This window comes from Arvicola amphibius, chromosome 3 (assembly GCF_903992535.2).
Source record: "Arvicola amphibius chromosome 3, mArvAmp1.2, whole genome shotgun sequence".
NCBI classification, from domain to species: domain Eukaryota; kingdom Metazoa; phylum Chordata; class Mammalia; order Rodentia; family Cricetidae; genus Arvicola; species Arvicola amphibius.
In genome coordinates this window covers 141,041,488-141,057,705 of record NC_052049.1, presented here as the reverse complement: position 1 = coordinate 141,057,705, position 16,218 = coordinate 141,041,488, and the positions used below count along the sequence as shown (strand labels likewise).

The window sequence follows — 16,218 nt, the reverse complement described above, 5'->3', positions numbered from 1 at the left end:
ATAGATGACTCTCTATTTACCTGTATTTCTTAATTATACATTTTAAATTAACTACACAATCACAATACCTTAATCAAGAGCAGAAATATAACAAGATTGACCTTAAATTTGCATCAGTAAACCAAGATCCATACCGATGAAAATCTTTATAGCATATCCCCCTTTAAATGTAAAGTAACATTTATAAACAATATTGGGAATATGGGTGTAGTTCTGTCCAAACTTCTTCCTGCTGTTTATTGGGTGAAGTAATTTTTTGAGGGGTGTTTAAGGCAACCTTTTAGGGGCTCTTGGTCCATCAAACCATATTAGTCTGGAAGCAATCCACAGGTTCTCATCCTCTGTGGAAACAAAAGAAGAACCTCTTTTCCAAAGCAACATTTTCTTAGACCCATATTTTGAAATCAATACACCTTTAAAATATACATGCTGGTTTAGCTTAGCAGCCCATACAATGAAGTGTCTCTCTGTACTTAGCTCCTTCACAGTCAAAAAATTCAAAGAAAACACAATAGTATACACAATCCAGACTCTCTGTGAATTTTCCATTGTTACATGGCTTATTATTCTTTCTCTATTACTTTTTAATATTTATTTAATTATCTTCACTCCTTTAATCTATGACTGTCTGTACTCTGTCTCTTTAAAGACTTTATCTCTTTTTTGAAACTATTTGATTCTTTTTATAACTGTTTATATTCTTTTTCTTCTCTCTCCCAAGCCTTCATATATTTATCCAACACTGTAACTCATTTAGAGGTCTTTTATGACTGAATCTGTTCTATTGTGTATCTGAAATACTTTACTGTCTTGAAGAACTTTTAAAATGGTAAGCAGCTTGGTTGTAGCTGCTTTGGATGCTAGCTCCTCCTCTCTCTACTTTGAAAATGATGGAGGTACGATTACTGCCAGCTCTGGGACCGCCAGCACTTTGAGAATGAGCATGCAGCACTTAACCCTTTTTATCTGAGAAATAGCTAAATATGCCATGCAGAGCATTGTGTGGCCTGGAAATATCTCTGTGTATGGTGGCAGGAATCCGCCATGCTTTCCTGCCTGTGCAGTCCTAGCAGTCCTGATCCCGCCACCTGCCCAGGTGGGGGAGGGTGTGCTGAGCTACCAGCATGGTCTCAACTACTTTTCCAAGTGGGCATACAAGAACTCTGGATGCAATAGTGTGTGGTACTCATTGGAACCAAGGAAGAGAGAATCACACAGCACAGAAACTGCGTGTGGCTAGAATTACACTGTGTAACTCTCAAAACAACTGTGAGTTCTCAGAAGAAGCTTAAAGGCATGGGCTGTTAGAGGACTGTCACTGCCTCTTACTTTGAGTTTTTCTTTCTAGTAAATCAGTAAAAGTATATCTTGTATCATTATTTGCCATGTGCATATGTTCATATAATGATAAATCATTTATCTGCATCATATGTGAGTCTATCTGATGGTTAATTTAAGAAGATACTTAATAGCTCCCCAAATTCCAAAGGTTGGATTACAGATAAAATTGGGCCTGGCTTTTATCCAGTAAATGAAAGAACTGAGATGCTGTACTGGTAGCTAATCCTTACTTCCTGATGAAGCAAGCAGAAGACTGATTTTACAAGTGTAAAAATGAACCTGCTGATTTTCTTTTACTGAGTTTTTCTCATGTCCAAAGTTGTGATGAGACCTCTGTTTACCTGGTACAAGTGGATATTTTTTTAACACTTACTATTTTTTGTTTGTGTCTTTGTGTGCCCACATGTCTGTATGCATGTGTGGAAGTCAGATGACAATCTGTGGTATTTGCTGCCCACATGTCTGTATGCATGTGTGGAAGTCAGATGACATCTGTGGTATTTGCTGCCCACATGTCTGTATACATGTGTGGAAGTCAGATGACAATCTGTGGTATTTGCTGCCCACATGTCTGTATGCATGTGTGGAAGTCAGATGACAATCTGTGGTATTTGCTGCTCTCCTTCCACTATGTGAGCCCCAGGGATTGAACTCCAGGCATCAGGTTAACAGCATGTGCCTTTATCTTGTAAGCTATCTTGTCAAACCTGGAATGTTTTCTTTCTTTTTTTCAAGACAGTGTTTCTCTGTGTAGCCATGACTGTCCTGGAACTCACTCTGTAGATCAGGGTGGCCTTGAATATAGAGATCCACCTGCCTCTGCCTCCCTACTGATGGGATTAAAGGTCTGTGCCACCACCACCCAGCTTCTGGAATATTTTCTTAATGCAGCTGTTTCAACAGGTGGCTTTTATCATATGGAACATGGCATTTGATTTATTGGGATTATTAAAGATGAGAGATAAGTTTTAAAAAGAGACCATCCATTTCTGGTTGGAACAATAGTAATCTTATTAAGACTCAGGCAGTGTATTCTATGATAGGTCTTCAGTATCTGTGGTTACTCTGTCAGAAAGACAGTAAGGAAACTAGGACTTAGTTTCCATAGAATAACATCCAAATCCTCTAGTGTGCTGAAAGCAGTGTTTACTGCCCAGACCGTCTCAGTCATGCTTCAGACAAACCGTTGGTGAAGTTTAACGTGAGTCAGAACATTGTGCTGCAGTGTGTCTTGTGTGGGAGTACACCAGGAGAAGTGGCATGCACATCTCATGGTGACAGGCAGCTGGCAGACTTTTTTTAAAGTTCTTTATTTTGATGTGTATTATTTTTGATAATGTGTGTAGGTGTGGGTATCTATGCATGTCACTGCCTGTAGAGAGGCCAGAGGCATCAGGTCCCCTAAGGTTGCAGGGTATTATGAGCTGTCCAACTTGGGTGCTAAGAATTGAACTCTGGTCTAGTGCTCTAAGCCACTGAACCTTCTCTCCAGCCCCTGATAGATATTTTTAGCTATATACATGAGCTTGGGAGAGGTGGGTGGTGGGTGGAAGAAAATGAAAAGTTCAGGAAACATGCTAAGGGCTAATGAAATGGCAGGTTTTAGCTTGAAATAAGGATAGTTCAAGATACTTCTGTTCAATCTTGGAAACATTTTTATATCATGTGAAAAGGCTATTTTCCATAAATTTAAGATATTTTCAAAGCTACATTTCTTTCACAGAGATTTTTTTAGTAGATAGGATCTAAATATACCTTCAAGTTAAATAGCAAAAAACCTGCAGATGGCCAGGCAAGAAGGTGACATCTGATAGAATGTCATTTTGTTTTGTGTGTTCTCTACAGTGGCCAGTCATTCCTAGGGAATATGTTGGCATTTTCCCTATAGTAGCAATAGACAATAACACAGTATAGTCCATGATATTAATACAGATGCTTTAAACAGTGAATCAGGGGCAGGAACTTTCTATGGAAAGGGACAGATAACAAATGTTTTAGGATTTGTGGGCTTAGATAGTCTCTGTCACAACCACTCAATTCTGCTGTTGTAGAGAGAGTGGGTATGAGTAGATCCAGCCTGTTGATGAGCCAGTGTATGCATACACCTACAGATATGCCTCATTTTAAATTACAGACATACTCTGTAAACCTAAGATAAAAGGTTCAGGAAATAAAATGGATTTAGATTTACTCATTCAATGTCTATTTACTTTTGTCAGTTTAAAATTTTATGTGTAAATTGCTATGTCAGATTCATAGCATTGCACAATGGGAAAGGCAGGTTGGACCCTACTTTCATGAGTAATACTGTTATGAAGACAGATTCTGACCAAGTGTTCAAGTGCATTAGAATGGTTGTGTAACATGCTTACAAGTAAAAGTGATGCAGGGGTTATTTGCTTTGTTATTACTGTGTGTATGTGTGTGTGTGTGTGTATGCATGCTCATGCCTGTCACCATGCATATATGGAGATTAGAGGACAACTTGTTGGAATTAGTCTCCTTCTACCATGTGGGTCCTATGGCTCAAACTCAGATGGTCAGGCTTTGTGCATTTACCTGCTGAGCCATCTTACCAGCTCTGATTCCTTTAAGAAATGGATGGTTCACCCAGGCCAGCATCCTGGGTCTTGGGTTGGCTTACCTAACATCTAACCTACCCATGACCTGCTGGAATGCGTGAGGTCCTATATGATTGATAGCTACAGGATCTCCATGACTCGAGGCAACAGCAGGATATCTGAGAGGAGTTTCAGTGAGGGTCCAGTGATGATGGTGTGCCAGAGGCTTTGAACCAGACCAGTGACTCATTGCAATAAACACTTGCGGGAGGGCTGGTTGGACAGAAGGTCTACTGTGTGACACATTGCAGTTCCAGTGCCACTAGGAAGGATAAAGAGATATTAAAGAGGTAAGAAAGATGGAGGAGTGAGGTGGGTTTTATTTTGTTTTAAATTAATTTTGGGGGTATCTCTTGTTGGTGGGATGCTGCAGGGGTGAGGGACAGATGTGGAGAGACGGAAGTGAAAAGGATTGGGTGCATGATGCGAAATTTCCAAAGAATCAATAAAGAATTTGATAGTTCTCTGTATAGCCAGTCATCATCAATTGTCAGTATGATTTATACTAATAAAAATTTGTACTACATTTCCTAAAAAATACTGCATTACCTTCTCTGTAGTGAAATATTTAAACCTAAGCATTTTTTAATGGCCTTCATTCAAATTAAATTAATGCCTAGGAACTAGAATCAAAGTGAAATATAATTCTTCGTGCTTATAAACTTATTAAATATATACATATGTCTAGATATAACTTATGTGGAAATCAACTTTATAATTCATATAAGTATCAAGTTAGTATATGACTAATTGAAATTAGAACAATATTTTCTCTTTAGAATATAATTACTATTGACTTTCATGGTGTCTCAGCTTAATATCTATTTTAATGTAGTGCTTACTTTTGGTTCGTAGAGATCTGTTGGCATCTGAAGGGATGGCTCATCCATGGTCAGAAACCAAGGTATGAAATCAAACTTTCTGTAAATGCAATTACATTCTATAGAATTTGGGACTTTAATTAATAAAAAACATTTACTTGTGCCACAGCGTGCATGTGGAAGTCAGAGGACAACTTGTGGGGGTCAGTTCTCCCATCCGCCATATAGACTCTGGGAATTGAACTCACCATACTTGGCAGCAAGCACTTTTACCTAATTAACCATCTGCCTTGCCCCTAGGATTGTTTTTTGTTTTTAAAAAAATTAGGGAAAGAGAGTATGAGTCAGTAGATAGAATGTACAACTCAGATGTGATATGCTCATCCAGCATGGCTTATAAAAGAGCTTGAATAACTTCTGCCTTGTAAAACCACTATTTGGAGGATAGTGAACAAAGTTCTGAAGGAACAACTCTATAGAATTAGGCCCCTCACTTCTCTGTGAACCATAATCCCGTAAAGTGAGATAAGTCCTGCGGTAGTCTGAAAGAAAATGGCCCCAAAGGAAGTGGCACTGTTAGGAAATGTGTCTCTGTGGGGTGGGCAATGAGGTCTCTTCCTCAAACTTCTCTCAATGTAGCTCTCATTTGACTTCCTGTTGCCCATAAGATGTAGCACTCCCAGCTCCAGCCCACATCTGCCTGTGTGCTGCCATCTCCACCATGCTGATGATGGACTGAAACCAAACGAGCCACCCAGTTGAATGCTTTCTTTATAAGAGTGCCGTGGTCACAGTGTCTCTTCACAGCAACAGAAACCTTACGAAGGCAGGTCCTCTTCTAAAAAGCATAGGATGGAGATCATTCTTTTGCAAACTGGGCACTCTGAGATCTCTAAGTTTCTATCCACAAAGTTCTTCTAAGTCAAGGGAACTGCACACCTGAAGGCCAGGAAAGGGCTGCTTGGCACATGGCTGGCTAATGAGGAGAACTGAATTCTGTGAATCAAAACATCCTGATTTAAACATTCACTAGCTGGCTGAATAAACATTCGTCTTTGGGATTCATTTTCTGTATTCCTGATTCCCTTGGTCCAGGTAATTTTTATGTGTTTCCTGCACAGTTCTGGAATTGCTGAAAATGCAATTGAATTAATTATTTAAAAATGCCAATTTTTATTTGTAGCAAAATAGCAATTTCATATGTTACAAAATTGTTGGGGCTGGAAAAATTGCTCAGTGGTTAAGAGCTCTGGCTGCTTGTCCAGAATACCCAAGTGTAATTCCCAGCACCCACATGGGAGCTCACAACTGTCTGTATCTGATGCCCTTCTCTAGCCTCCAGGGTACCAGGCACGCATGTGGTGCACAGTCATACATGTAGGCAAAATACTCATACACGTAAAAACATAAAACCAAAAACCAAAATTAAACCAAGCAAAATTTCTGTTGTTAGAAATGATTAGACTCAGTGGTTAGAGCACTGGCTGCTTTTCCAGAGGACCTGGGTTCAATTCCCAGCACCCACATGGCAGCTCACAACTGTCTGTAACTCCAGTTCCAGGGGATCTCACACAGAACAATAATGCACAGGGAAAAAATGTTGTAAGAAGAAACTCTTTTTTTTTTTTGGTTTTTCGAGACAGGGTTTCTCTGTGGCTTTGGAGCCTGTCCTGGAACTAGCTCTTGTAGACCAGGCTGGTCTCGAACTCACAGAGATCCGCCTGCCTCTGCCTCCCGAGTGCTGGGATTAAAGACGTGCGCCACCACCGCCCGGCAAGAAGAAACTCTTAATTAATTGGTAGTTTCAATTTTTTTTCTCTAGCCAAAGACCAAAAACACTGGTCCTGTAAACAAGGTTCAAAACAGACTCCACTCTGCAGAGAAAGAAAGGAAAACAAATTCAAGGTACAGTATAGTTTGCAAGCCTGACTCTCCTCAGTTTTCCAGTCCACAGTATCAGCACTCTTACTTATAAACTTTCTGTTTCTCCTGAGTTTTAAAAAACCTCCAGGATAAAGCCACTGCGTGTATCCCATCATACTCAGTAATTTAAGGCAATTGCACTTGGAACTGTTTACAGCAGTTAATAAACATTTTATGTTCTCTAAAACAAAAGCACTACCTTTCCATAAATTTTACTGTTGTTTTTAATGAGACATTATTGGAACTGGGACTGAGATCTGGGTTTTATTTTGTTTAAAGATTTTTTAAAAATGTATATATGTGTTTGTGTGACTCTATGTTACCTGTGTGCAAGTGCCCTTCCAGACCAGAAAAGGGTGTCAGAGTCCTCAGAACTAGAGTCACGGAGTTACAGGTGGTTGTGAGCTGCCATGTAGGTGCTGGGAACCAAACTTAGGTCCTCTGCAAGAACAAGTGCTCTTAAATATTAAACTATCTTTCTAGCCCCTGGGGTCTGGGTTAGGTTCTTGTAAATAGATCAAATTGTTTTCTAGCTTTTGACTGCTTGACAGATGCCATACATTATTGCGTTTGTGAGATGAGAGTTGTTTGATAAGATGTAAATTAGGTTATATCATAATTATTATTTACATTCTGCTCGGGCTTATGATTTTTTGTTTTGTTTTGTTTTTTGAGACAGGGTTTCTCTACATAACAGTCCTGGCTGTCCTGGAACTTGCTTTGTAGGCCAGGCTGGCCTCGGACTCACTGAGATCCATCTGCCTCTGCCTCCTGAGTGCTGGAATTAAATACCATGACTCAGTGAATTTTTTTTTTTAATAAAAGGAAAAGACTTTGGTTGTAATAACCAGTAAGTTATTTAATCTTTATGTCTATGACCTACACAAGCTGGTAATTACATTATAATAATGGGGAAATCTTTCCTAACTATTGTGTATTTTAATTGCTTAAAAGGGGAAAAAATAGAATTGAAGGGATAGAAGATAAAATTAACAAAAAGAGCCTGAAGAGACCATTGGCTAAATTGCATGTATCACTACAGAATTCCCTTGTCCAGGCTTCACAGTCACTATTTAAATAAAAGGTGGTTATTACAAGAATTCAGAAGCATTTGCCTTCATGTTAAAAGTAAGCTGAGCTTTCAGAATCAGTCTTGGTGACATTCAATGTGTTTGCCCTGATTCAGGCCACTGTGCCTTTGGAAGTGAGTTTTATTCCCTAATTCTTCCTCAGCTTTAATGTTAAAAAGTTAAACCCGGTATTTTGGTCAACTTTGATTCTTGTTTCCCTACATGGAAAATAAATGTTGAGTTTGATGGCATTGAGGACCTGGTAATTCTTTCTTAAGAGATGAACTTCTTCCCAGTTTTCAGTGTCAGGACCTTACCTTGGGCAGTTCTCCAGCAGCATGCAAAATGAAAAGTGTAGGCCGGATCTGACCGGTAGGCCTGGACTTCCCCTCGTAAAGACTGATGGCTACTAAGACTCTTAGAGCAAAGTCCTTAAACATTCCATTGTAGATTTCATCTTAAGTTCAGTTTTATAACAGGTTTATCTGCTTTGTTTTTGGGCAAAGCTCCATCCCCTCCCCAACCATCCCATTTCTGCTCACGTGTGTGTGTGCATGTTTTGCTTCTTAGTGTTAAGCTGAAATATCCCAGTGTGCAGACTGCCAATGATGTGGCCATCCCAGATGATTTCTCAGACTTCTCCCTTGCCAAGACAATCAGCAGAATTGAAGGGCAGCTGGAAGAGGACAGCTCGCCAGGGCACACCGATGACGGCATCTTCTGCGGTGTCAGTAAGGACATTGGGACAGGTAGGTTTTCTTTTAGCATTACAGATACTCAGAGATTTGGGAGAACTATTTCTTTAAATTTTTATTATGAATATGGATTTGTGTCTAGATTATAATAATCTAGAGAGATGTAGTGAATAGAAGGAAGATTCTAGGTAAATTTAAATTGGCCAAATACTTGTTGACCAAGGGTGGTGGTTTGAGTTCACTGAACTTGCCTGTACTTTCTTTCTTTTTCTTTTTTCTTTTTTCTTTGCTCTTCTCTTCTCTTCTCTTCTCTTCTCTTCTCTTCTCTTCTCTTCTCTTCTCTTCTCTTCTCTCTCTCTCTCTCTCTCTCTCTTTCTTTCTTTCTTTCTTATTTTTTTTTGAGACAGGGTATCTCTGTAGCTTTGGAGCCTGTCCTGGAACTTGCTCTGTAGATCAGGCTGACCTCAAACTTAGAGATCTGCCTGTCTCTACCTCCTGAGCACTGGAATAAAGGCATGTGCCACCACTGCCCGGCTTTTGCCTCTACTTTCATCTCTGTTTGATAATTTATATTATAAAAAGTCATGACTATAGTATTGTTTTGACTTTATTTCAACTGAAATTAAAATGTCTCATAGTTTATCACTAAATAAAGTTTCTGAGTTCCTTTTATTTATTTTTATTATATTCTGTTTATTGTATATTAAATCAATACATTGAAAAGGGTAAATGAATTGATAAAACAACAGATAAGTAATGAAATGAATTTTTATAAATATAATTTTTCCTGGTTAACTTACACTCTGCATGTAACTAGAAAAAAACTGTTTTAATCATCTAAACGAATTGTATTCGTTAGCAGCAATGTCTCTAAAATTACTGAGATTATAAGGAGCCACCTGTGCTGTTGGAACAAAAAACCAGAAAAATGGGAATGTGTGAGCATAGTTACTGTGAGCTGTCATTTGGCTGTATAATGAATTTGGGTGTGCAGTAGAGTCAGCTGTGACTCCAGTCTGGCTACCTAACTCCTCTGTGATAGCAGTTTCTCCATTTGAGAATCAGTGTTGGTTAAATGTTGTCTTGAACACAATGTATGCCTCACAAGAGCTGACAGTGTATACTTTTCACATGCACAGTTTATTGTTCGCACCTTAAAAGTGGGGAGGGGCAGAAAACTCACAGCAAATGAATCTTAACTACCTAGCTCTAAGTGATGCTGCTGGTGTCTGGAGATGGGATTCACTCAGACAGTGGCAGTAGTAGCACGAAGTAGGTTGCAGGTCTTATAGCCCAATGCACAGCAAACCACCCTGACTGCATCCACTGGTGGAGGAAGAACAGGGAGTGGGGGCTAGCTCTGAGGCAGATAATCCTCAAAGCTCTGTTACTTGAGCTCAGTAGAGACCAGAGACCAGAAAGGCTTGCTTCAGTTGCGCTTAGCCATTCAGACAGGGTGCCAGACAGTCAGCGGTCACCAGCGTCGCTGAAAGAGTCCCTTATTGCTAGCACTGGAGTTTATGTGCATTGAGGTACATTGGAGACCAGCCTCTGTTGGGCTGCCTGGTTCTTCTGTGACTTGTCTCCTCCTTGCAGACATTTAGCCCCTGCTTCTGCTTGCTGTGAACCGCCTGCTCCCAGGGCTTTGCTGCTTACACTCAGGTGCTTGCTTCTGCCATCAGCATGTTCTGATTGTCACGATGATTAGCAGGACTGCCTCCATCTTATTTTCTTCTTTTTAGTTCTGAGTGTTCCCTACAAATGATCATAAAGTTTATCTCTGAAATTCTGATTCTGAAATTCTGAAGAATCAACCTAACAGGTTGTGTATAATGATGATTGAGCTACACCCTAGTCAGTTACAGAGGAAAGCAATTCATATATGCATTTGTAGCATTTATTGACCTAATCAACCCTCTGGGACCGTTAGAGGGAAGGACAGTTAGTGAATCAGGAAGTAGGTTGTCACTCTTCAGCCACCTTCCAGGACATGCTGGGCAGATGCTTGTTCCTGGAGTCAGTCACCCACTGCCCTGTTACAGGCCAGAGATGCAGAAATTCAGGACCTGCCACAGACTTTACCATGAACATTGCTCCTTCCTGCAGCCACTGTCTCCGTATCTTCCCTCCTCAGTGTGCTTGCCTGGTGTCTTGTCCCAGGGAGAACATCCCTGCACTCGAGATGCTTACTTGCAATGGCTGGGTTGTGGTGGGGTAGAATGATCTGGAGTCAGTCTGGATCACAGATCGTAAGACCTGAAGCTTTATTTTTGCTAGAGAGGGTCTGCTTGTTTCTGTCAAATTCTTGGGCACTGCTAGCCTGAGACCACTATAAATTCTAGTAGATATCTTTGGATCACTGTGGTAGGTGTGAGTGCAGTCTATAAATGTGTACAAGCACCAGCTTTTAGGTGTGGTTCTTAGGAAGAAGGGTTTCTGTCCTTGTTCCTGTCTTTACTGACTCCATGGTCTGGGTGACACCTGTTGATGCTCTCTTCTGTTGTCTGACATGGGAGCTGTTTGATGTTTATGGTGTTTCTGCCATGGTCTCCTGTTAGATTGTCTACTGTGACTGTGTTTTACTCACAATGTATGATCTGTCGCCTGGCTGATAATGTCTTAGACTTGGGAAAAGCAGTCATGTAATGATTTGACTCCACAGAGGCTCAGATCAGATTTCTCAAGGCCAAACTCCATGTGATGCAGGAGGAGCTGGACAGCGTTGTGTGTGAATGCAGTAAGAAGGTAAGCAGGAATGGCGTCTTGCGTGCTCTGCCGAAGACATGAGGGACAGTTTTAATTATACTTTTAGATTTCAATCCACAGTTAAATATCAGATTTAAAAATTGAATATAAATACCAAATTTTATTCTGAAATGATGTATTACCACAAAGCTTAAGAATGTATCAAACTTGTTGACATTAAACTTTACTATTTTGTTTTGCTTTTTAAATCTGCTTTATTAGCTCCACAATATATAATGAGATTCTTTCTATGCATTAGATAAATTCTGCTAACAAGAAAAAAAATTAAGACTGAATCAAAAACACAAGTTTCAGTTAGAAGCTGGCATTAAGTAGAGACCCATGAAGAATAAGTAACATCAAAAATTTTATAACAGTATATCACAAACATTAAGTTTTGGAAGCAGGGGTCTCTGTATTATCTTCAGAGAAAACCAGGATTCAGGGCATAAAGCAAAACTCATCATGATGGTCATGGTGAGGGGGGCCAGTGCTAACTGCCCGCAGACTATGGCTCAGCTGCCTTTCCCTCAACTTCTCCATGAGCTGTCTCACATCCTCCCTAAGCCTTTCCCTGTTCTCCTCTCTCATCCTTGCCTGGGGCTCTCCGACCTTATGCATCAGATCCCATCTATAGTGCACGATGGGCTGCCTAACACGGAAGCGCCTGCCACTTCCTCCAGGCACAGAGTATTCACCTGCTTCAAAACGCAGGACCAAGCTGGGTGGTGGTGGCGCACACCTTTAATCCCAGCACTCGGGAGGCAGAGGCGGGTGGATCTCTGTGAGTTCGAGGCCAGCCTGGTCTACAAGAGCTAGTTCCAGGACAGGACCACAGGCTGCTCCCTTTTCTTGGCATCTTGCTGCTTTTCTTCCTTTCCCTCCTTTTCCTGATGGTCATTTTCCATGTTGAGATTTTTTTTCCTCCTTGTTCCTCTTTGGATTCCATTTCTCCTGGGCCTCTCCCTTGTTGCATAGACTTCTCTCATTTGTTGCTGCCAGACGCTGCTGCAACTCAGCTAGCAGACCTGCTCCGCTAACCCAGGGCCCAATGTCAGCCTGCAGTGCACAGGGAAGCATGGAGCTAGTGGCCAGATGGGAGTCAGAATTTACTATTTTAACTTGCCAGATAATAAGCTATTCAGTATAAAATATCTGATTTCCATTTCTAATAGTGAATATCAAGCAGGCTTTATTCTCAGGAATTCGTGTAAATATCAAAGACCATCTGAGGCTCTTTTATTTTCAGCTATACGTTTTGGTGTCAGATCTTGTGTATTTTTTACATAATTGATAATGTCTCATTGTAGGAGGATGAAATTCAGGACTTAAAGTCCAAGGTGAAAAACTTTGAAGAAGACTGTGTGAAACAGCAGCGAACAATTAGTTCACAGCAGTCTCAGATAGAGAAGTATAAGAACCTTTTTGAAGAAGCAAACAACAGATGTGATGGACTTCAGCAGCAGCTCTCATCGATAGAGAGGGTGAGTCTCCCTTGTCTCCTGACTCAGCGCTGAGGACACACTGAAGCTGTTAGAACCACACTCTGGTTAATAATTATGAAAACATCCCCCTAAAACAGAATATTTGACAACTCTTTGAGGTAGATATACAGTAATACCTCCTAGTAAAGTATGCAGTTCAGTGGCTTTTAGTATGTTCATAAATTCATTCTCAAATGTAGAACATCATCACAGCCTCCAAAAGATGACTGTTACCCTTCAGCCTCCACATCCCACACCTCATCCATGCCAGCCCTGGGTTACTACTTCTCTACTTTCTGTCTCAGGATATCTACCTGCTCTGGAAATTTCCGTGTACATAGACTCAAATAATATACAGTCTTTGTGATTGACTTCTCTTCTTAAAGAATTTTGCTTTTTTTTCTTTACTGTTCATCCATGTTACAACACTAATTGTTCAATTCTTCTTTAATTGTCAAGTATATTTTTATATGTGGCATATACATGAATATAACACATTTTTAAATTTATTGTTTATTTATCTTGAATGCTGGGGTTGAAGTCGAGCCTTTCACGGGACAGCTGCCAGCTGTTTCCTAGTGCTTCACTCTGGTCCCTGCAAGCAGCGTGAGGGCCCAGGCTCTCTGCGCACCTCACCTGCCCCTCTTAGTTAGCATCCCACTGGTGTGAACAGTCTCCAGTTCACCAGTAACAGATGATGTACTCAGTTCCCATTTATGTACCTTTTTTGCAGAAATATTGTCCTCTGACTTACACACACACACACACACACACGCGCGCGCGCGCGCGCGCGCGCGCACATGAGAGTTGTGACCCATGTGTGCCCCCTTATATAAACATACACTTTCATACATGCAGTAAAGAAATTGAATAAAAGTTATCTTTACTGACTGGGTGTGATGACTTCTGCCTTTAACCCCAGCACTTGGGATTCAGAGGCAGGTGGGTCTCTGAGTTCAAGGCCGGTCTGTTCTACGTAGCACATTTCTGGACAGCCACTGTGACATAGAGAGACCCTGTCCCAAAAAACAAAACAGCAACAGAAAAGTAACTTTATTTAGGAATGTCTTAAAGACAATAAAATGTATTTGTTCTAAATACACACTTTAGTGAGTTAATTTGTCAACGTGGAGGGCTCAGATTTTGGAGTCAAGCAAACAGTTTGATTCCTGCCTTGCTACTACCCTATCACACTGGCAGTTTGCTCTACCATTCATGCTGTTTCCCTTTCTGTAATGTGTTCTCTGGCACATACCATAGAAAAGATTTCCTTTGTTCCCACACAGAGGACTAATCTAGTAATGCTGTCTTCTGACAAGCTAATCTCCTGGATACGATGGGTGTGACATTAACCACCAATTCAGCTCATGTAAAGGACATTTCTGTCCCCTGCCCGTTTCCTTTGCATTCTTTCCACACCATCCCAGGCATATGCTGAGCCACAGTGTTCTACTGCGCATTGGGTTTTTGGTTTCAGTTTTTTTTTTTAATATTCTAAAATTTCATATAGGTGTAATCATTAAAGTACACTTTTTAAGTCTGGTCACTTTTGTTCACCTGTTTTATCGTGTTTGTGTTTGTTTATTGCTCTGTATTTATTCACAAATACACCACATTTTAAAATTAGTAATCACAGGGCTGGAGAGACGGCTCAGCGGTTAAGAGCACTGCCTGTTCTTCCCAAGGTCCTGAGTTCAATTCCCAGCAACCACATGGTGGCTCACAACCATCTATAATGAGGTCTGGCGCCCTCTTCTGGCCTGCAGGCATACACACAGACAGAATATTGTATACATAATAAATAAATAAATTTAAAAAAATAAATAAAATTAGTAATTACAAATGATATCACTGTGTTCCCATTTTTCGTAGACACATGTCTTTGTGAGTACATATCTGTTCCCATGACGTTGGATAAATAGCTATGAACAGAATTTCTGGATTTTTATGAGAAAGTCTATGTTAAACTTTTAAAGAAATTTCCAGGTGTGGTGGTACCTGTAATTAACCCCTTTACTCAGAAGGTAAAGTCAGGAGGATTAACAGAAGTTTGAAGCCAGCATGAGTCCTGCAGGGCTCATTAGCCACCCAGGGCTAATGAATTGTCTGGGGGGGAGGGATGAAAAAAGAAACAGCCAAATTAAACAACAACAACAACAAAAAAAACATGTTAACTTGTGTTCTAAAATGCTTGCCACACCTGAAATTCGTGCCAGTGTTCCGACCATGTCCCCAGCACGTGGTCCTGCCAGCATCACTGCCTTAGCTCTTAGAGAGGGAGCCGTGTGCCCTTGAATGTGTGTGTGGGTGCTGATGTTCTCATGTGCTATGTGTGCTTCTCTGTGGTCCGTCTGCACATGTGACAAGACCAGGCTGGAGGGCGTTTCCTGCTAACACTGTAACCCCTCACGTACTGTATAATCTCTTGTCATTTGAATTTGCTTCTTTTTGTTTGTTTGTTTTTGTTTTTTACCATGTGTTTCCAAAAGCAGAAGTTTTAAATTTTTGGTAAATTTTTTTTTTGGATTTTTACCTTTTTTTTCATTTTTTTTTATTAAAGATTTCCATCTCCTCCCCTCCTCCTCCCCCTTCCCTCCTCTCCCTTCCACCCATACTCCCAATGATAAAGGTCTTGGAGAGATTAGGGATACAAGGGTCATTCCTAAATACAATAAAGGCTATTTACAGCAAGCCGACAGCTAACATCAAATTAAATGGAGAGAAAATCAAGGCCATCCCACTAAATTCAGGAACACGACAAGGCTGTCCACTCTCTCCTTATCTCTTCAATATAGTGCTTGAAGTTCTAGCAATAGCAATAAGACAACACAAGGGGATCAAGGGGATTCGAATTGGAAAGGAAGAAGTTAAACTTTCGTTATTTGCAGATGATATGATAGTGTACATAACCGACCCGAAAAACTCCACCAAAGAACTCCTACAGCTGATAAACTCCTTCAGTAACGTGGCAGGATACAAGATCAACTCCAAAAAAATCAGTTGCCCTCCTATATACAAAGGATAAGGAAGCAGAGAAAGAAATCAGAGAAGCGTCACCTTTCACGATAGCCACAAATACCATAAAATATCTTGGGGTAACTCTAACCAAGGAAGTGAAAGACCTATTTGACAAGAACTTTAAGTCTTTGAAGAAGATACCAGAAAATGGAAGGATCTCCCTTGCTCTTGGATTGGGAGGATCAACATAGTAAAAATGGCAATACTACCAAAGGCAATCTATAGATTTAATGCAATCCCCTTAAAGATCCCATCAAAATTCTTCACAGATCTTGAGAGGACAATAATCAATTTTACATGGAAGAACAAGAAACCCAGGATAGCCAAAACAATCTTATACAATAAAGGAACTTCTGGAGGCATTACCATCCCTGACTTCAAACTCTATTACAGAGCTACAGTATTGAAAACAGCTTGGTACTGGCATAAAAACAGAGAAGTCGACCAATGGAATCGAATAGAAGACCCGGATCTTAACCCACAAACCTATGAACACCTGA

At 40.4% G+C, this 16,218-nt stretch overlaps 1 protein-coding gene and 1 pseudogene across 16 annotated transcripts in view; one reads left to right on the top strand and one right to left on the bottom strand.

The window, feature by feature from the left end:
* Tex9 (testis expressed 9) overlaps window positions 1-16,218 on the top strand; it is a 77,306-nt gene that overhangs the window by 42,427 nt on the left and 18,661 nt on the right. For 10 of the 16 annotated variants that reach the window (XR_005284581.1, XM_038321441.1, XM_038321445.1 and 7 more), the window contains 5 exons: window positions 4,818-4,866; window positions 6,606-6,688; window positions 8,347-8,525; window positions 11,134-11,216; window positions 12,527-12,700. Coding sequence is in view for 15 of the 16 variants with exons in the window: in XM_038321433.1 (XP_038177361.1) it covers window positions 4,818-4,866; window positions 6,606-6,688; window positions 8,347-8,525; window positions 11,134-11,216; window positions 12,527-12,700 (568 nt within the window). In the remaining variant the exon portion in view is untranslated. Of the gene's footprint in view, window positions 1-808; window positions 4,253-4,817; window positions 4,867-6,605; window positions 6,689-8,346; window positions 8,526-11,133; window positions 11,217-12,526; window positions 12,701-16,218 lie in introns of those variants that run through there. The other 6 variants (XM_038321446.1, XM_038321449.1, XM_038321436.1 and 3 more) reach the window with 2 other exon arrangements.
* On the bottom strand, window positions 11,658-12,165 carry LOC119808899 (annotated as a pseudogene).